The 20,576-nt window shown below is 41.4% G+C and overlaps 2 protein-coding genes across 2 annotated transcripts in view; both read right to left on the bottom strand.

The window, feature by feature from the left end:
- Nucleotides 1-20,576, bottom strand: part of YAE1 (YAE1 maturation factor of ABCE1) — a 967,894-nt gene that overhangs the window by 108,875 nt on the left and 838,443 nt on the right. The gene's annotated exons all lie outside the window — the stretch shown is intronic.
- The window catches only part of LOC126950882 (POU domain, class 6, transcription factor 2-like), a 33,171-nt gene continuing 15,406 nt past the window's right edge, over nt 2,812-20,576 (bottom strand). The window contains exons 3-5 of the mRNA XM_050784832.1: nt 16,706-16,874; nt 7,457-7,625; nt 2,812-4,010 (exon numbers count right to left, since the gene is read on the bottom strand). Of these exons, the coding sequence (XP_050640789.1) occupies nt 3,506-4,010; nt 7,457-7,625; nt 16,706-16,874 (843 nt within the window). The 3' untranslated portion in view covers nt 2,812-3,505. The remainder of the gene's footprint in view (nt 4,011-7,456; nt 7,626-16,705; nt 16,875-20,576) is intronic.

The following is a 20,576-nucleotide window of genomic DNA, read 5'->3' as shown; positions in this document are numbered from 1 at the left end:
CTTAACAACAAATAAACAAATGTGCCTCACATAATTTCAAGTTGAAGACAAGCAAATCACATGACAAAAGGCTCATTACAAAATGTTATCCAAACAGATTTTACAGTCAAACATTGAAATGAAAATCAATTTCCTTTATCTCCATTTCTTTTAAGCTTGGTCATTAACTGGGTACAAGTAGAGTGCTGAGGTAAAACATTGATGAACAGTTTGTATTTCTTTTTTTTTTTCTTAAAATAGGAACAGTTTAGTATTGCGAGATTGTCAGCAACATTTAGCCATATCTATACAATGTGCATATACCTACAAATATTGAGCTTTGGTCCAGCGTAGAGAAACGAGCAAAGGCATTTTACGATTTCTTTTTGGTTATAGCTTGAGTTCTTTGATACGCCTCTACTTGTTTTGTTTTGTTTTTTCTAGCTCCTTTAGCTTTTTTGTTCTCTCTTTCGTGTTGTGTGTGTATGTGTGTGTGCATCTGTGTGATGACAACATAAAAAAGCCAAAACCTTGCAAATGCAATTAAGTTTCAACTGTTCAAAATATTTTCTTGGTTGAAAAAGAAAGAAAATCTATAAACAAGTGTAAAATGTAATCTCCACTGTCATTTTTTTCATGAAGTAATGAAGAAAATGCAGATGACAGTAATGAAAAATTATGTGAGAAAAATACTGAAGCTTGAAATACAATCACATATGCCCAAAGTGACTTTTATTTTTTTGTGGGTGGCAAACCTTAACCTTCAGTTCATGGAAACATAAAAGACACTTAAACGCTATTGGCATATGAAGTTGTTTACAAGTAGACATGAGAAATGTCATCATAAAATTAAGCATTAGATGTGGTCCCAAAGACTTATGAGTTACACAGTATAATTTATATTCCTAAGAATCTGTTCAGGCACCGTTTTATGCCTTGTAGCAAAAAATTTATCTGTAAAAAATTAATATAAGAAGCATTACAACACCTTATAAATAATTTATAAAACAATACAAAATTATAAAACTATAAAAAAATCACTGCACATGAATGGTGTTACGACTGTGGGATGAATATATTTCTTTTTTGTTCCACTCTGGGAGATTACTTTTATTTTATATTTTCCCTGTCCTAGTTAGACCCTCCCAATTATAGATCTCAGAACTGAGCAGGCCTTATGTAACCGCTGCCGGCATATATTTAAATATTTAGCATCCGTCATATGTTATCTTGTTAACTTCTCTTCGCAGGGAGCTTTTCTTGATGGAATTTGGAGCAGGTCCTAGGAGAATCCAAAATCTGTTTTAATCAATAAAGTTTTGGGTTTCTGGGTTGTCCATATTTGTGCAGTTATTGAGGTGGCGAAAGGGACTCTGTGATGCTGGCATTGAAGATCAAGTTAGCTGTGGTCCAGTTAGCATTGACTGATAAAATGGAAACACCTTTACGAGTGACTTGTTCCGCTTCCAGGATTCCTTTTAGAGTTTCCTTGCTGGTAGTCTCTTGATTGCTGCATGAATCATCGGAGGGGACAATTACACCGTAGCATTTACACAACCAGCAAAGGAGCCAACAGAAGAAACTCAAACCCCCCGGGGCGAGGGAGTGTATTAGGGGAAGGAGACGGCATTTCTACTCAGTTGGGCAACTTGAGATTGGGTTTCTCTTTTTTCTTTCACAACTTATTTCTAGATAATACATTAGCATGATTATAAATTATGCATGAATATTTACATTTCAACAGCAAGCAAATTGACGGCTCTCTTTTGCCTGCTCCTTTAATGGAACACCGTCTGCCTGTACCTGGGTGAAAACACCAGTGGCAGGTGCCAGGTGCTCACCTGCACAGCCGTCCTCACATCCTAACATGTCCTTCTTGCTTATCAGGTTATTGCAGCCCACAGATCTTTTAAGTTATTTTTTTTAAAGGAAATAATCCTCTAGTTCTCATATTGAAGGGTATTCTAATGTGTTAGATAAGCCCCTTCTATATTTTTTTCTTTTGGTGAAAATTTCTTCAAACTTCCTTTCCCCTGAAGAACCTAGCCCCCAATTCCAGTTGTTTAAATTTGCCCGCCACCTTTCTGCTCCATTTATATATCCTGAAGAATAATTATTCCCCCCTGAAAAAGTCTGCCATCAATATTGGAATGAAAGAAGTAGCAGAAAAGATGAGATTAACAGGATACACGATGGCCTTTAATGATCCAGTTGCTATCACTTTTTTTTTAGCCTGTGTCTTTGTGTGTATGTTCATGGGTGTGTGCATGCCATGTGTGTATTTGACTGAAATCTTGAGACATTTCTTTGGCTATCAGACTTCTGAGAGAAATTGCTTTGCACAGAAGCATAACATAGATGTAAGTATTGAACCAAATGTGCAGCTTATGTTTATATTACAAAATTAGTTTTGGTCAGCTCTCCATGTACGTGGCCAACAGACTGAGAAAAATCCCAAGCTCTGGTGTGGACAGTGAGCACAATTACAGCTTATGCCAGTGTTGACAGTTCATCGAGCAAAGCCCTAGTTATTTTGGAGTCTCTCCTGCATTTCACTAGGATCTGAGTGGAAAAGACACTGTTCCTCCCCACTTTCGTGGCTTTCCAGCAGACCCCGGGAGCCACGCGCGAGGGAGATGGAGAAATGGAGGAAAAGAGAGAAATGCGAGCTCCATTTTCTTTTCTCAAACCCACAAGTCATAGTGAGAAAAAAGCAACAAATGCTTTGGCACACGATGCAGGATGCCCTCCCGTCAAAAAGAAAGAAAAAGAAAAAAGACCACCCTCCCCACCCCCCACCCAAGTAAAACCCAATAGTGAGCCTCACAGAATGGCTTCAACAATGGTACCCACCCCGTGGGTGGAGACAATAGATGGGAAAGATGGGAGAAATCAGGTTTCCTATTGTTCTGTTAGTACAAATGTAAAAATTCGTAACACAACTTTACGCGCAGAGAAGCGTAGACGAACGATCGCGTTGCAATGCCATGTTTCTGACTTTGGTTAATAGGTTTCATAGTGAATCAGCACTTAGTACCTGAAGGGGTGCAGTCCTTCCTCCAGGTGGCAGGCTTGTATTCGCTTTGAACAGATCAAAGTTTTTGTTTCTTCGTTGTTGGTTTTTGGTTTAGGTTTTTTTTTTTTCTTTTTCCTTAAAATGTGTTCACATTTTCATAATATACAGAAAAAAGTACGTGGTTATTTGGTTTGCTTTAAGTCCATTAAAAAACTGGGTTTGGGGGAGACGGGTGGGGGAAGGGAACTATCCTACCGTATACACCTTCAGTGTGGTGTATTCCTTGTTTAAAAATTTTCAAAAAAATTTCTTGTTTCCTATTTGGAAAACCAACAGACATGTAGAAACCATTCTGTCCACTTGGTAGTTTTCTTAGTCTTTTACTTACAAGGGTGATGATGGCCGGGGCTATTTTTAAATTAAATTAAAAGTCATTGTTATTGTCGTGGAGTCCCAAGCGTGGAGTTTAGTTTCTGTGAATTTTGCTTCTGATTATGGGTGGGCATCTCTTTAGGAGTTTTCTTCCAGAGAGTCTGTTAAGGGCTCCAAAGGGACTGCCGTGGCCGGCTCGTGCTGTTTTAAGCGTTTAATTGTGTTCTTCAGGGCTTGCCTCTTATTGCAGAACCAAACTCTAACTACTTCTCGGTCATAGTTCAGCTTCTCAGCAATTTCGGTCATTTCCTGCCCAGAGGGGTGTGTGTTCTTCTCAAAGTGGGCATTGAGGATCTCAAGGGCCTGGGGTGTGAAGGAGGTGCGCCGCTTGCGCTTTTTGGATGGTTCACTCCCGATAAACTCGGTCAGGTTCTGCATACCTGCTCGATGGCGGGCCTCAGCCTCAGCCATCCACCGCTCAAGCACCGGCTTGATCTTCTGGGCACTTTTAGGGGTGATGTCCAGCTTTTCAAACCTGGCAGGATACAAAAGGCCAGGGTTCAGTTTGGCTGTCAGACTGCTAGCTATAGTGTTCTCTTGGGCTTCCTGTGGTAGGAAAAAGTGGCTTCTCAGGATGGTGTGTCTGGGGGGGAAAATTGAGAAAGAACAGTCTTACACTGAGTCCTCTGCCAGGGTGGGCCTCCTGCCTGCCTGCCTGACTGCCTGGCAGGGCGAATTCGCTGCAGGTTAATAGCCAGCTGCAAGGTAGCCAGCCCTGCCCAAGCCAGCGCCAACCCTCCCAGCGTGCTCCATGCCAGACCATGCAAACCACACAGGCACACAGACAGGGGTGAGGAGAAGCAGAGACAGCAGGATGCATGAGCTATCATAACAGGCACGCAAACAACTCACAGGCCTTTTCCCTATAAACTCTGAGATCTAAGCTTTTATTTAACAGTACCAGCTCCATTTCTCCAGTCCTCAGACTCCTGAAGGCAAAAATTAACACTAGGAAGTGACATCAAAGATGACAGTTGTCACATTCTTTCATTTAAAATGATTCTTTACATTTGGATTTCTTTAAATTTCCCCCACTGACTTGGTTATAAAAATGTTAATGCTATTATCATAGTCACTGATGGCCGCTGGGACTTTTTTATGGCTCTCTTTTTATCTCTCTTTTGTGTCTCATTTTGACTTCTCTCTCTTTTTCTCTCTCTGGGAACAAACAGTTTTCACCATATGTAAGTTAACAGCATGCCCTTTTTCCAGGTAAAACATAACCCATTGCTACTTTCCTGTTCTGGCTCAAACAGCTGGACACATTGTAATTACTATAAAACACCCCACCTCTGGGTGTGCTAAGACCACCTCCTGCCTTCCAAACACCATCCTGCGTAATGGTGTACTTTTGCACCAGGGCACCAAGCTGTGTTTAATGTGTGATATCTGCAAACTGTACTTGAATGATATCATTTTCTGTAAATGAGGTCTTCTATGTATCAACTGCCATCAGCAATTCTTTGCTACATTGACTTTAAAAAATATGAAGTGTCATGGACAAAATTATATAGAGTGTTTTAAGAAGTCGCCCTGGTACCAAACTCACACTCACTCTCAATGAGGTACCAAAGAAAGTAGGAATTCTTTAATTCATTTGTTTGTTTATTCTAAATCCAAATTCACAACTCTCTAGTATGACAGCTTTGGATACATAGAATTCTCCTCTCCCTTTTACAGTATCCCATGCTGTTGAAAAACTTCTGACTACAGAGTGCATCTTATTACAATGGTCTGTTCTCATAGAGCTAAACTGAGCCTGTGTTACTCAGAATATGTCTTGTAAGGATGCTTGCAAAAGTGCAGAAAAGGATAGGTTTTCTTTATGTGCCACAATCTTATTTTTGGCAGCATATTTTAGATCTCTTATAATGTGATAAGCAGCACAAACAGAATCAAATTTTAATGCAATTTCCATAGCATTCCCTTCCACATAGAATTCAAAGGTTATTTGTTTATTTTTGAAGAACCCAGCTTCCAGTACTGGTCAAGGAGGGAAGGAGTACATTTGCTTTCAATACAGAGTGAACTGATCATTTAATGTTATTTAATGAACTTGTCCTTTAAGGCAAGCTCCTCAAAAGCTCTCATTGTTGTGCTAATTTGCCACATACCACATTTTGCCATCGTTTGCCATAAAATCCCCAAAGCTTAAATATTTGATTGCGTGACAACAGGCTTTACAGTGTCAAGGCACCAGGGGACAGAGGTTGTGATAGGGCTGATCAGTGTATCGGTAATGCTTTTTTCTCTGTGCCTCTGATAAGCAGGGATTTAAAGCAGCTCCTAGGAGTCACTGCAGCTAATGAGGGACAAGCGATGCCTGAGTGTGCAGGCTCCAAAGCAGGTTCCTCAGCACCCTTTGAATTCACTTAAATTGTTCCAATATAAGATCTCGGTCTTTCTTTCTTTTCTTGATAAATAGCTCCTAAAACGATCTCACAGAAGTACTGGAAGCTAGAGAAAGGCCCAAAAGTCAAGGCATCAGACACGTTCTGTTATACTAGGAATTCCCAGTCTCCACATTTCAGCCACAGCTTTTTTGACCTCTCTCTGGGGTAGACTTTAGAAATCAACATACTTGATTGGGAATGCCCAAGAAGTGCTAAGTGCATGAGTTAAACATGAGCTAGCACTTATATCAATAAAAGGAAATCACGTTTTAGGTCTAAAAATAAGCTAAACAGGAATTTAGCACCAATAGAAAATTGGCAACAACTAAAAAACCTGTGGCTGCTTTTATCCCAAGGCTGTCAAGATGAAACAAAATTAATGTTTCCCAACAGGGAGCAATGGTATTCATATCATGGATGCTGCTTGTTAGTGTTGATGCTTCTGTACATGTTGTTTGGAATAACATATACAAGCCTTGAAACAAATTTCCCAGCAGTAGTATCCTTGTATAGACTGAATAAAGGTTATTTTCTACAGGGAGGTATCTTATAAGAAAAAACAGTAGGGGAGGCCATAGAAGTGAGAGGATCCTATGGTGCTTTTTGTATTTAACAACAATCAATGGGTTTTATGGAAAATCATTGAGCAAAATGTGAGCTGCAAGCTACTACCCCATACTGATGTTATTTATAACCTTAGTCTTAAACTGCAGGAAAAGTACACTTCCGTCCTTTGGGGAATACATTAAAAGTATAAAGAGCAGATAAAAAGACAGCATTTCATGGATCACCAAGAACAAAATCCACTTAAATGAGTTTAGAGTTGGTTTCTTGGCTTTTCCTGATGGAGGAGGACTCATAAGGTATTGCCCAAGAGGAAAAAGCTCTTACCGAAGTGCCTTTGTTACCTCATGCATAAACATGGGATTAGTGCAACACACACATGCATGCACGGGGCCTGCTTCTGACCACTTAACCCGGATCAACTTGAACACAACCAAGGCCGGATTCTGTTATTCATTTACTTAATTTGGGGGAGATGAGCAAGGTTAGGCCAGATTTTCACTACCCTTTTCTGAGCCATTTAAAGCAGCCGCTTCTTCTTTTATTTTATTTTTTTTTCTTATAAACGTGCTTTTAAAGCTGTTTCTGGGAAGGCAAGTTAAAACCTTCAAGGTCACAAGATAGTTAATTTTTTTTTTAAATGTGTGTTTTCTTGGAAAATCCTGATAGCCATCTCTGGGCAGAAATAGCGAAGGCGTTAACACAAATTGGGAATGGCAGCTTTACAACATTTGCTCAGAATACCTATGTACGGACAAAGTCGGTGGCTCTCAGCTGCATAGGAGTGTGGGCCCAGGAGGAAGGCCCCTGACCCCGGGGTAGCGTATTTCCAATGAGACTGCCTTGGAAGTTCTTTGTGAGTTGACAGGAGTTATAAAGCCAGGACCCCCAAATTTGCTTCAGCAGCATCGTCTGCATCAAGATCACCAATCCCAACATATAGCTGCCCCCAAACTTTGTTCCCACTCTCTGCCCCTCCAGCTTTGCCCACCCGACGAAGAAAAGCTGAACTGCGAGGACAAATGAGGCCCAGGCCGGCCAGAAGAGGTGACAGCATGCAGGCGCGGGTTACCTGCAGATGGCTGACTGGCTGTACGCAGGCCCCTCTGTAGCACTGAGAGCCTGTCCCACCTGAGTCTGGGTCAGGCCAAGGGACAGGCGCCGGATTTTAAAAGCTTTGGCAAATTCTCGGATCTCCTCCAGATTAACCCCATCCACCTCACCCGCTGCCGTTTGAGGATCTGTGGAGATGTTTTTAAAAATAGGATCAATACGTCAACACGCAGCCGAGCAATATCTGTTTATTACGGTTTATAAGAAAGTGGCTCTCTTTAGCAGCAGAGCAGTGAGGAAACCAACCTCAGAGAATGTTCTCTTTGTCTCCCAGGTGAGACACCCAAGACTCCATCCTCAATTCATTACACCTCCACAAATCATCCTTCGAGATGTTTCTGTCCCAGACAAAGCCACAGCTTGTTCACACTGCCACTTCCCCAATGCCAGAGCATGTTCCTTAGGGCTTGACAAATAACAGCCAGCACTGGGAGGCACTTGCTATGGGGATGAGACTCCATTTTGCCCATAAATATGTTCAAATATTGTGCAAAAATATGAAAAGGGAAAGGTTTCCATTTGAAATGTTTTAATTAGCATATTTAATGCTAAAAATTGCTCTTGAAGAAAATAGCATTTTGTATTTTTCCTTCACCTGATCGCCAAAGCAGCCAGGCTAACAGCTAGGCTAACAGATGATAATGTTGCCTAATTTCTTACGTTCACATTGGTCCCTCAGAAAAGCATGCTTATGAAACTGGGAGAATGATATTGTCTTTTTCCCCCCATAGCAGTTTACTGACACAGACGCCTTTGTCCCCTGAAAGGGCACATAATAAAAAATGCCTACCACAGGAAAGCTCCTTTGGTGCTGGATAACGCGGTCAATTTAGGACTTATCAAGGGAAATGACACAACAGCTGGAGAATGAAACTTTTCCCCCCCTGGCTACTGATCCCTGGATAAATGAAAGCATACACCAACCTGGAGACAGCATGGGTTGGGGATGGTGGAAGATTTCAAAGTGCTACTCAATCCTGCCTGTAGCGAAGCCATTCTCCCTGTGAGCTGACTCTATTGTTCTTCACCTCATTCCTCAGACTTAGGTGAAAAGTTTTTCTCTTCCTTTTTCTGCACAATAACCCATCGATTTCAGTAAATTTGAGTACTTGTCCAAGGACTGTGGCAGACTATATTACTCTTCTGGGCTGAGAACTATGGAAACGCTAGTTGTCGTGACACAAAACAAAAAATACCCCACAAAACCAGAACATTTTCATGCCAAACGCCCATTTTCAAGGACTTTTAAATAAAGATGCTAATATCTGTGGGGAGCTTGGAGCTTCAAGTACAGATTTTCTTATTACTGGGGAGGGATCTTCTCCAGCCTAAGGAAAATGGACTCTGTCAACAGAATCAGCAAAACAGGTATAGTTTGTCTTTTAATCGTCACATTAAAACAACAACAAAAAAAGTCCTGTAGAATGTCATTACTCATAATTTTGTTGTAGAAAGATTGAAAAGTGGTATAACTCCTGCAATCGGTCTAAGTATTTTTTAAAAGTAACTTCTGGGAGTCTGGAGTGGGGGGAGGGGCAATATCAAAAACAGTTCAGCCTCTATGGAGTTTACAGTCTATAGGGGACTGGCATACAATGCTAATGCGTAAGAAACAATTAGAGAAAAATATCAGGCAGAGTATAATCGAGAACTAATGGTATGACGTCCACACCGGGTGTGCAGAGACAGGAGAGAGGAGAGGAGGGAGGATTCATCTAGGTCTTCCCCAGTGGGCAGCTTTCAGAGAACGGAGGAGTCATATAGTCTGGTCAGCGGTGACAGCGTGCACACAGCCAGCAAGGCAGGGAGGAGCAAGGCACCGTGAGGACCTATAAGGTTTGTAGGGTGAAGCAGCAGTTCGTGCTAGAAGTGAATATTTCAGTGTAGCACAACGAGAATCTATGAGCATGGGCAGGGCAGGGGTGGGCAGTGACTATAAAACTGTTAAGATGAATAGAAATCCTGTTTTTTCTCCCAAAACTACTCCCAGAAGGCAGGCAATCCTCGGCTAACGAGATTTGTTTGGGTCGTCCCTAGTGGAGGCTGCGCTCTGGATCCCAAACCCCACGAGCACATCAGCCTGGAGCTGCTTCCGGGCTCGCTAAGGATTGTGGGAGCTCACTTCGGCAGTCACCGTCTCGAGCCGTTTTTCCTTTCCCCGTGAAAAAATTCCCTAGAGTAAAAGTTGCCCATGAGCAGCGTGCAAATAAAACCCAGCTTTCCTAGTGTTTATATTAAAAAAATTACTTGCTAACATGTAAACATTTATTTCTAAAGGAAAATCTTCATTTTCCAAATTCTTCTGAAATGTTAGAAGATTTCACTGCCCCGGATGTACATTTGCACTTGGTAATGTCCAGTGGGCTGCAGCTGATTCTGGCTGCTCCTTCAGCTCCTCCTCATGTTCACACCACCCAGCCTCCAACCTGCTCCTTGCTCAGCCCGTTTTGTGACCCTGCGTTTAACGCATGCGTTCCCAATGAGGCTGATACTGGTTCTGAGGGGGAGGCAAGAAAAGTCTTAGTACAATGGCGTGGTCCCCCAAAGGGCCATAGTACATCAACAGAGCAGATGTGCAATATATCTGTGGTATTAAAATGTTATGGACGGGTGGGGTGGGGAGGAAGGAGGGCAATTAAGATTAACAAACAAACAAACAAAACACCTAAAAATGCTCCTTGCAGGGGGAGTGGGGTGATAATAAAACAATAGCTGAGAGCTGGGCGCGGTGGCTCACGCCTGTAATCCCAGCACTTTGGGAGGCCGAGGCGGGCAGATCAGGAGGTCAGGAGATCAAGACCATCCTGGCTAACACAGTGAAACCCTGTCTCTACTAAAAAACACAAAAAATTAGCCTGGCGTGGTGGCAGGTGCCTGTAGTCCCTGCTATTCGGGAGGCTGAGGCAGGAGAATGGCGTGAACTGGGGAGGCAGAGCTTGCAGTGAGCCGAGATCGTGTCACTGCACTCCAACCTGGGAAACAGTGAGACTCTGTCTCAAAAAAAAAAAAAAAAAAAAAAAAAAAAGCTGAGAAACCCTGGTTTACAGAAGAGAGTACAGAATGGTACAGTGAGAGAGGGGTCTGGCCTCTCTGAGAGAGGGAAGAAGGGTTTGGCAGTCTTGCAAGGGTGTGAGCATGGAGGTTTGAAACTGAAAAAATGGAAAGCTGGAGACATTCCACGTAACAATATCACTTTTAGGACTGTGATTTTCTTAATTTGGCAGGTATAAGAGTCACCGGTTTGGGTCCAGGGATGTGCATTTTTAACAAGTAACATAAGCGATTCTGATGCAGGGGATCTGCTGACAACTACAGAAAGAAATCCTTCTTTGTGGCCCTGGCTCGACCAAGTCTGGGTGTGGTGCCCTCTGTGTGCCATTGTCTCTACTGATCCTTTACCATTATTCAGCAGGCTTCACTACACAGAAAACTTGCTCTCTTACCTGTATAGGACTGATGGGCCAGACAGGTCTGTTGAGCAGGAGCTCCGGAGCAGCCATCCCCCCTTGGCCCTTTCCTTACCCCACTCTCACTACATATGGCAAGTGGTCAAGATCTGGGAATCAGTGGGCTGGGAAAGTAAAATTTTTGCCTTTATTAGCCCCATCTCTAGATCAGCTAGATTCAGTTGAATTAACCAGTATGTGAGGGGCAGGTCTTTAATCTGGAAGGGTTTCCATGGTCTACTCCAGTCCCAGGGCCTGCGTTGCCACCAGACAGTGGCACAGGATTGGGCAGGTTTATGACTTGGGCTGACATTTTATGTAAATGTGTCCTCTCATCTTTCTTCCCTTCCCCTGCTGTCTATTGTTTATGTGTCCTTACTAGTTCCTTGAGACTATCAACTGAATCTGTATGTGTGATCGTGCAGGCTGCTTTTTGTGAGATCACTGACAATAACCAGAGTTGAAAAGGAAGCTATGGACTTTTAGCCTGTGTGCATTGATGGTGTTGTGTGGATTATCAAACTTTCACTTTAAAGCTCAGAGGGATGGGAGCCTGGGCTACTGAGCCCAGTATCTTCCATGAGGCCCCCAAGAAAGAGTTATTCCACCAGGAAGTTGAATTCCTTCTTCTTCCTCTGACAGTTTCCACTCTTGTATTTTCTCCTGGTTCTACTTAGATCCGTGATAAAATAGAAATTCTATGAAATTTAAACAGGGTGATGGTCTATTGGACAAAGTAGCATCTCTCTGCAAAATTTGTTGATTGCTGGAGGTGAACACTCAGATTTCTTTATATTAGTGTTCTTATCCATAAAACTCAGATGGCAAAATGTTATTGTTATCGTTTTGCTCCATGGGTTCTGAGACTACAAAAATCTTCCCATTCAAAAAAGGAGTCCACTTCTAGATAAACAATAGCTTTACCCTGATTACTACATGTGGGACTTGTCTTCACACGTTGGAAGAATTCATTAGATGGTGTCTGTAAGATGTTTTGAATTCATCAAAAGACTAATGCTCTTTTTTTAATCCCAAAGTTTCTGCTTAAACTCTTGAGGTTGTTTCACTGTGAGAATAGTTTCCCTTCCTTAAGGAATATATACTTTTTTTGGCTTGAAAAGGGGAAATAAGAGGTTACTGTGGTAAACAGAGTCCTCCCTGGAATGCTGCCTTAGCTCAGAATTTCACATTCTGTCCTGGGATAGGTCAATCTGGCTTTCTGTCATCTATTCTCCTGGCTATGGGGAGGCTGGGTTCATTTTAAGGATGAATCTCAAGGCCACCTTGATGGGAACTTCAGGGAAAATCCTCAGCTCTCTCACAAGGTGGATCTAGCACTTTTAACCAGCTCTAGGGAAACTCAATCTGGGGCTTCTGTGGAGGGCGGAGGAAGTGGCATCTTTTATAGAAGTTTGCTCCAGATTACATGAGCCTGATATATTAAAGACACGGCCAGAAAATAATAGCAATGATGGCCAGGGTCCACCCTGAGTCTGACCCTTTGATCAACTTATAGAGGAATTAACTGGCCTGGGGACTTAGGCTAACATGGCATTGAAAATTGGCAGTGACTCATAAATATAATGATGATGTTTCCAAAATCAAGCCTGGGATGCATGAACTGAAAGTAAAAAAGATTTTTATGGGCGCTAAATGCGAACTGCGTGAAAACAAACCTGCTTTGTAGAATCTGGTTGCACGGTCACCGGGCCCATACTGAATTGAGTGCTCAGGATGCATCAGTCAGGACAGAGTTTTGCTTTATTTTTTATTATTATTATTTTTTAATTTAGCTCCTTCCCACTCTTAGCCCAGGCATCAGTGTAAGGTGCTGCTAAATGGGTTGAATGGTCACCATGCATCAACATCATCTTTCCATGATTCCTGATTTGTAGGATTGTTATGAGAGTAATATACATCTTTAAAGAAGCTTCTAAAGGTATGAATTAATTAATTAACTATCTTATGTAAATAGCTGTCTGCTTTTTAGTGCTAGTCTCACAGCAAATAATGGGCATATTTACCACATATTTCTGAGAAATAGGAAGCCATTTGGGAGTTTGCAATGCAATTTGGGAGAACAGTCTTTTTGCAATATGGTGACCTCTTTGGGATGTAGAAAATGGCATGGATTGTGAATCAGGGTGTTTCACTGTGCTATATGTTATCGGCATGCAACTTTAAGTTCACTTTATAGCTTTGTTTTTTGCTGGAACTAACTATAAGTCATTTGCTGTCTAAGGATCAAGCTTAGGTGTTGAGAAAATGTATACTGGAAAAAAATCCAGCAAGCAATCAAAATCCTAAATCTACCTATTTCTAAACAGTGCACTGTAAATCTTAAACCTGATTGGGACATTTGTCAAGTCACTTGTTTGACTCTTCTTCTGACTTTCTAAAAACCCTGCTTATAAAAACTGTATCCACCTCTGATGATTATGGAGACTGAGCAAGGTTTAATACAAGGCAAGGTGCTAGAAATAAGTACTGTGCAGATTTTCTAATAAGTATGCATGTTTGGTAGTTCTGAGCCCAGACGTGCTGTCCTTTGCATATGAATATCTTGTATCATTACTAAGGTATTAACTCAACATTCTCTTGCTTGCAGTGGGCAAAACTTTTGTATGATCCACCTATTCTAGTTCATCTGGCATATGGCAGGTTAGCCAACACTAGGATGACAGTCTTTGACAATGACATGGAGGACTCATTGGTCATGGTTTTGACCAAAGTTTTGGTGATATTGTGATGTAATAAGATGTATATATATACACACAACACCTTGGTCTTCATCCTTGGTTCCTGGCACAGAGCTCCTTAGACTCTTATAATTTCCTAACAAACAGGGGTGCTAGACTCTTATAATTTCCTAACAAACAGGGGTGCTTCTGTTCTAATATTTAGTCTTTGAGCCCACTTCCTGACACGGAGCTCCTAAATCCTTTGGAATGTCCTGGATGATAGGAGCATCTTTTGTTCTAATGAGGTGATTCTTAGGGGCTCCTGGATACCTTCATGATAACAGCAGGTCATCAGAAAGACAAAGCCATGATTAGAAGCTTGAAGCTTTTAGCCCCACCTCAACTCTTTAGGGAGAGAAGAGGGGCTGGAGACTGAGTTAATAATCAATCATGTCTACATGATGCAGCTGCCACAAAAATCACTAAGGTATGGAATTCAGAGAGCTTCCCAGTTGGTGAAAACATCCACATTCTGAGAGACTGGTGCACTCCAACTCTACAGGGGCAGAAATTCCTGCATTTGGAATCCTTCCAGACCTCGCCCTGTGTACCTCTTCATCTAGCTGTTCATATGTATTTTTTATCGTATCCTTTATAGTAAACCAGTAGATGTGTATTTCTCTGCATCCTGTGAGCCATCATAGCAAATTATGGAACCAGAGGGTTATGATCCATGTACTATTCATTCTGTAGTTGGGTTTTGAGACAGAAGGGAATTAACTAAACAACATGCTCAAAATTTGTGGCAACTCTAAGTCCAGCAATGGGTTAGGGCATAATGCGACCCTAGTGGTACTGTTAGACCCTCTTGGCCTGCAGAGACAACTGTGGAGCTAGCTTGGTGTCATTCAAGCTCTGCATAAGGGTTTGAAGTTTCCGGCTTCAATTGCATGTGGTAAAAGAGTCTCTCTTTCCCAAGTCTATATATTTTATACCAAGGATATGTAATATGGTTCACTCATCATAAACCTAGAACTTATATGTCCCACTGGCTACTGTGCAGTGGAAGTTCCATCTGGCCCATTAAAGTATCTCTGTTACTGATTTCTGAAAAAGGCTAATCCTTCACTGCCCAGCTGTGACAAGGGACTAGAGAGAACCTAGTTCCATCTATCTGACTGTCTGCTGTCTGCCATCCACTCATTCATCTTTCTGTCCATCTTACACATATTAACTATTTACCTTGTGTGAAACATTGTATTAGTAGGAGGTTGTTTGTACTTCGTTTTCATATTTAACTTATTTCTTCTCTGTAAAATGCTAAACTTTGGTTCCTTTTCTTTCAGGACCAAAGCTTAACAGCCTATCCTAAATTTATGACCTTGCTGCCATTTAGAAATGGAGTATTTTGCAAAAACTTATACAGAATATTGAAGTGTAACAAAGTTTGACTCTTTTCCCTAGGATTTTTTTTTTAATTAGGGGAAATCTGACTATAATTAAATTTGCTTTATCCTTAACTTTATGCAAGTCAGACTAGAGTTTCTGGAGAGGGTTGTATATCTGAACAACCTAAAATACAGTTGATGGAAAATGCATATGTATCCTGAAACTCTGGTGTTGACCCATCTTTAAGATCAACAGCATCCAGGTTAGTCTGGTGAAGTACCTGGGCATTTTTTCTTTTTTTGAGATGGAGTTTTGCTCTTGTTGCCCAGGCCGGAGTGCAATGGCATGATCTCGGCTCACTGCAACCTCCACCTCCCGGATTCAAGTGATTCTCTTGTCTCAGTGTCCCAAGTAGCTGGGATTGCAGGTGCATGCCACCATGCCCGGCTAATTTTTGTATTTGTAGTAGAAACCCAGTTTCATCATATTGGTCAGGCTGGTCTTGAACTCCTAACCTCACATGATCTGCCCGCCTTGGCCTCCCAAAGTGCTAGGGTTATAGGCATGAGCCACTGTGCCCGGCCTACCCAGGCATTTTAACATCTTTCCATAATGCCTCATTCCGTTTTCTTCCCCACCCACAAGCATCTTTCTTGCCTGAATTATCAGTATAATTGAATAGAGACATACATCTATGTAATTATTTTTCTTTTTTGAGGAGAATTACTTGTCGGGGAGGTCATGGCAACCCTCCATTTTGCTTTAAGATTTGCCCCATGATATATAAGATCCTACTGTTCCTGTTATAACAGGTCATTCATGACACTTGACCAAACACAGATCCTCACATGTCCTCATTTTATGGCACAGATGCCTATGCAGGCGTCCATAGCTGCTGGATTTTTGGTCCCTGGTGAATTGCAATCTATGCACATGTTCCACAGTTTTATAGATAAGTAAAAACTACATTAACGGTGACTGACATTAAATCAGACCATTATCCCATCCATCTTAACATGCTGTTATTTGCATGTGATAAATATACTACCTATCCCTAGGGCCAAATACCATTCTAATAACTATATATATACATATATAGGCTATTTAGGGAGGCAGACTTGCAGGCTTATCCTATTTTATGAATGGTTGTTCAGAGACTTCTCATCTGATTCTGGCCCATGCAGCTTCCCCCACATGCCACTTGAGGTGGCTTATTGTACGCACACACCCACCCGCCCACAGGCTTGCTCTCTTTTATTTCCTCTGACACCTACAAATAGAATGGCAGGGGACTTCAAACACACGGAAAAGCAGCTTGACCTGCCAACTGAGTGCCTGTTGTTGGTTATTTCAGTTGTGAGCTATGTGGCTCATGCCCTGAAAGCTGATCAGTTGCTACCTTCTGAAGTGGCAGGACTGACTCAGCACATCAGCAACCACTTAAGATGGAACCCGGTCCTTGATAGCCACTAATCCGGGGAGTGTGCTTTGGGGGCCTGCTTCCCTAAGGAACCATCTGGTCCTGGGGACGGACTTCATCTCAGTATTGACCTAGCAGTGCCAGGAAATTCCTCTGCAGCGTTGAGAGAAAGAGAGAGCAAGAGAGAGTGAGAGAGAGACAAGAAGGAAGACATTGCAAATAGGCAACAAGAAGGCCACCGTGATTTAAACCGAGCCAGAAAGGATACTTACTGCTGACTAACTGGCCCACGCTCAAAGCTGAAGAAGAGGAGGATGAGGAGGAAGAAGAGGAAGCCTGCCGGACGGGACTTTGAGACATGGTTGCTTGGCTGTGAGCCAGGTGCAGAAGGTTGCCTTGGGAGGCTGCTTGACCCACTGACGTCTGGGAGGGTTGGTGGAGCTACATGAGGGGATGTAAAAAAAAAAATACACAAATGAATGAAAAATTAGGGGGAAAATGCCTGGGAACAGAAGTTTCATCTGGGGGTGAATCATTTTATTTCCAAGAATATATACTTCTCAGGAAGAGTGCACACCCTACACAGCAGGTAGGCATTTTTTTTTTTTTTTTTTTTTTTTTTTTTTTTTGTAGAGCACATATTGCCACTTGCTTGACAGGCATTTTATTAGTAATTCTAAATATATTATTAATTCCCTACTTGGCTTGTTAGAGCACCCAATTTTCTACATTTCTCGACCCTGGCATGTGGCTGGACCTTTCTGTCTATTCATACAATTACAGCACACTTGACAGGCTTCTCAAATAAGTATAGATAAAATATAACACCATCAACTCAGACTGGGAAAGTAAAACTTAAAGGTGTGGCTGTGCCCCACCATTTTATCCTATGTAACTGGTATTTTTAGAAAAGTTCCAATGTAGGCTGAGTGTGTGTGGGAACTTCCTCCTCTTACAGACTCTAGAGTCTGGATGGGTTTCCGTGGAGTTGATAAAATGCTCTCTGATATCCTAAGGAAAATTCAGAGAGAAGATGGGGAGTCAGGACAAAAATTTCCAGTGGGATTTCTAGCTCTCAGTTGTGACTTTCTTACTCTGTGCCAGTCACTGTATTAAAGACATTGACTAATTTTCCTATCAGCCTGTGGTGTGAGTACTATTTCCAACCCTCTCTCACAAACGGGGAAGCCGAGGCACAGAGAAGCTAAAGGATTTTATAGGTTCAGCCAGCAAGTGCAGAGGAGCTGGTCTCTGGACACATGAAGTCTGACCCTGGGACCCGGGCTCTTGGTCATGATGCCACAGGAAGAATTAATTTAATTTTAAAAATTGTGTGTGTGGTAAGGAAGGCTGTCTTTATATACATTTATTCATGATTCCTCTACAGGTTATCAAAGGACTGTTGTTCTGAGAGGTGAGAGGAGCTCAGCTGAGGAGAGAAAGGAGAGAGGGAAGGGAAATGCTTGCAGGTTCTAGGTCTACTTGGAGGCCCAGGAGGGATGTCTCTCCATCTTTTTTTTTTTTTTTTCTCCTGGAAAGCTGCCATAAGGGCAGGCCAGGACCCCAAGCAGGTAGACAACAAGCCTCAGCATTAGCCACCTTTGTTGATTGGATGTAGCATTTTTTGGTTTGCAAAGTGCTTTCATATCCATCGTCATTCTCACAGAGGTGCAGCAAGGCTTTTGTAACAAGGAATCAGCCTGTGAGTAGAATTAGGTCAGGACCTGACCTTTGGTGGGAGAGTGAGCTACCCCCCAAACAGGCACCAATCTGAGAAGATCTACCACCTTGTTAGCACCTAAGAGCCAGCCTGAGGTGTTTCAACTTCATATTTGTCACTGCTTTCCCAGTGTGTGTGTGTTCATTTTTTCATTCAACTTTATTGAGATGTAATTTACACATAATAAAATAAATCCATTTTAAACACAGAGTTTGATGAGTTTTGTCAAATGTGTACACATGTGAAACCACCACCACAATCAAGTTATAGAACCTTCTAATCATTCCACAATGCTCCCTCCTCTCCTTTGTCATCAATTTCCCCTCAACTCCCTGCCCTAGACAGCCACTACCCTGATTTCTGTAACTCTGGATTCATTTGTCTGAGTCCGGAAATGGAATCATACAGTACGTACTCTTTTTGTATCTGGCTTCTTTTGCTTGGCATACTGTTTTCGAGATTCATTTATTTTGTTGCATGCCTTGGTAGTTTCAGTTTTTTTTTTTTTTATTGCTGAATAGTATTCCCTTCCATACATATATGAATATGGTATATTGTTTATGAATTCACCTGTTGGTGGGTATTTGGGTTGTTTCCAGTTTGGGGCCATGACGAATAAAGGTGTTATATAAACATTAATGAACAAGGTTGTGTGTCTACTTGTGTTTTTGTTTCTCTTATGTAAATACCTAGGAGTGGAACTGCTGGATCATACTGTAAATGCATGTTTAACTTTCTTAGAACCTCCCAAACTGATTTCCAAAGTGGTTATACCATTTTATGTTCCCACCAGCAATGTATGAGAATTCCAGTTGCTCCACATTCTCCCTAACACTTAGGATCATCATGCTTTCTAATTCCCTAAAGTGTTTTTATCAAATTAATATTTTTCCTTCAAACAATTGTTAGTTAGGGGCTACTCCGCAAATGTTCTTAAGGAGCTCTTTTCCCTTCTGGTCCCCTGTGGCAATAATAATGGCTTCCCGACTCACATGGTATTCCTATGCAGCAGATGTGCCTGGCAGGATTACATGAAGTAAATAACCAGCCTATGTGGCTGCTGAACATTAGAATCCAGGCTCCCATCCCACAGTGCAGGGATCTTCCCAGGAAACCACTTCGTGCCTCCTACAGAATTGCCTGCAGTTACATTTCAAGTGAACAGCTGTATTGTTACTCAGCTATGCAAAGTAGAGGCTAGATTACAAACCAAAGACAGTTACAATTGACATGGGATCCCAAATTAATATGCATCAAGCATCTGCCAAAGGTAATTAGCCAAACTGCTGAGCACATAATCAACAATTGAATCCAGTAAATTTTATACTGTAGGGACACACATTAAAGATTAAATCTATTTTTAATTTGCTTAATAAAATGTGATAGATATTTGCATGTCAATCTACCCCCATAACCTATTGAGTTGTCCTTCTAAATACTGTTACTTGGCAAAAGCTTTTTACAGTTTTGAGTTACTAAATCGTGAGACTGTCTTCAGTTTTACCACTGCATCAATGTTTTATTGGCCCTGGGTGTGGTAAAGAACCATCAAGGAACTGGAAAAGACACCAATTTAAATATTTCTTCCTCAGACACAACACAGTAAAGAAAAAATTACTAGGCTGCAATCTTGCTTAAGAGTCACTAGAGCAAGCTGGGGCTTATGCATTAAGCTAGGCAAGAGAAGAAATTTGAGATGAAAAGAAAATAATTATTTTAAGAACTTGTTCCATGTCCATACAGTCAAAAGGAGAGTCAAAAGGAATCTAAGATGTCTAAGAATCTAAGAAAGATATTTTTCTTCCAAAGTAAATAATCATTTCTTTTAGGACACTGGGGTCCTGCTTACCTCTATAGTTCAACCAGATAGTTCACAAAAACCAACACAAATTCTGCAAATTTCTTACTTGTCAAGGATCAAGAAGATTATATAAGCAGTGGCATCTTAATGGAGCCCATAGATTTCATTCCAATTGCCAGTGTAAATGTGTATCTGTTAATTCTAGAATCATTTGCAAGCTCAGATAGAATAACCTATTGTACATGTCAAAATCAGCCCAGAGACTGACCTCTCGCCTTCATAACGTCTTTCCTTAGAAAAACAGGACTTCAGAGGTACCACTTATGTGACCTTCCATCTCTAAAACTGTAATTCTTTCAGGTAAACTATGAAATATAGCACTATGTCATTGGAATTCTTAGTTTAATGTTTTTGGTGTATTAATCTTTAGAAATTTTATGCTTAAAATATATTTATCAAATAAGAAAAGACAAAGCAGAGATTTAAGCTAGTTTATGAAACAGCTCTGGGGTTCAATATAAAAAGTTATGTTAAATAAGCAGCATTAGGAATATGTTACTTAATTTGATTTAATTATGTTGTTGTTTTGGATACTGACTTAACTGTAAAAATCGTGTATACT

This window comes from Macaca thibetana, chromosome 3 (genome assembly GCF_024542745.1).
Source record: "Macaca thibetana thibetana isolate TM-01 chromosome 3, ASM2454274v1, whole genome shotgun sequence".
In the NCBI taxonomy this organism is placed as follows: Eukaryota; Metazoa; Chordata; class Mammalia; order Primates; family Cercopithecidae; genus Macaca; species Macaca thibetana.
Note: the sequence above shows the minus strand (reverse complement) of the source record. Positions and strands in the feature narration are given on the sequence as shown.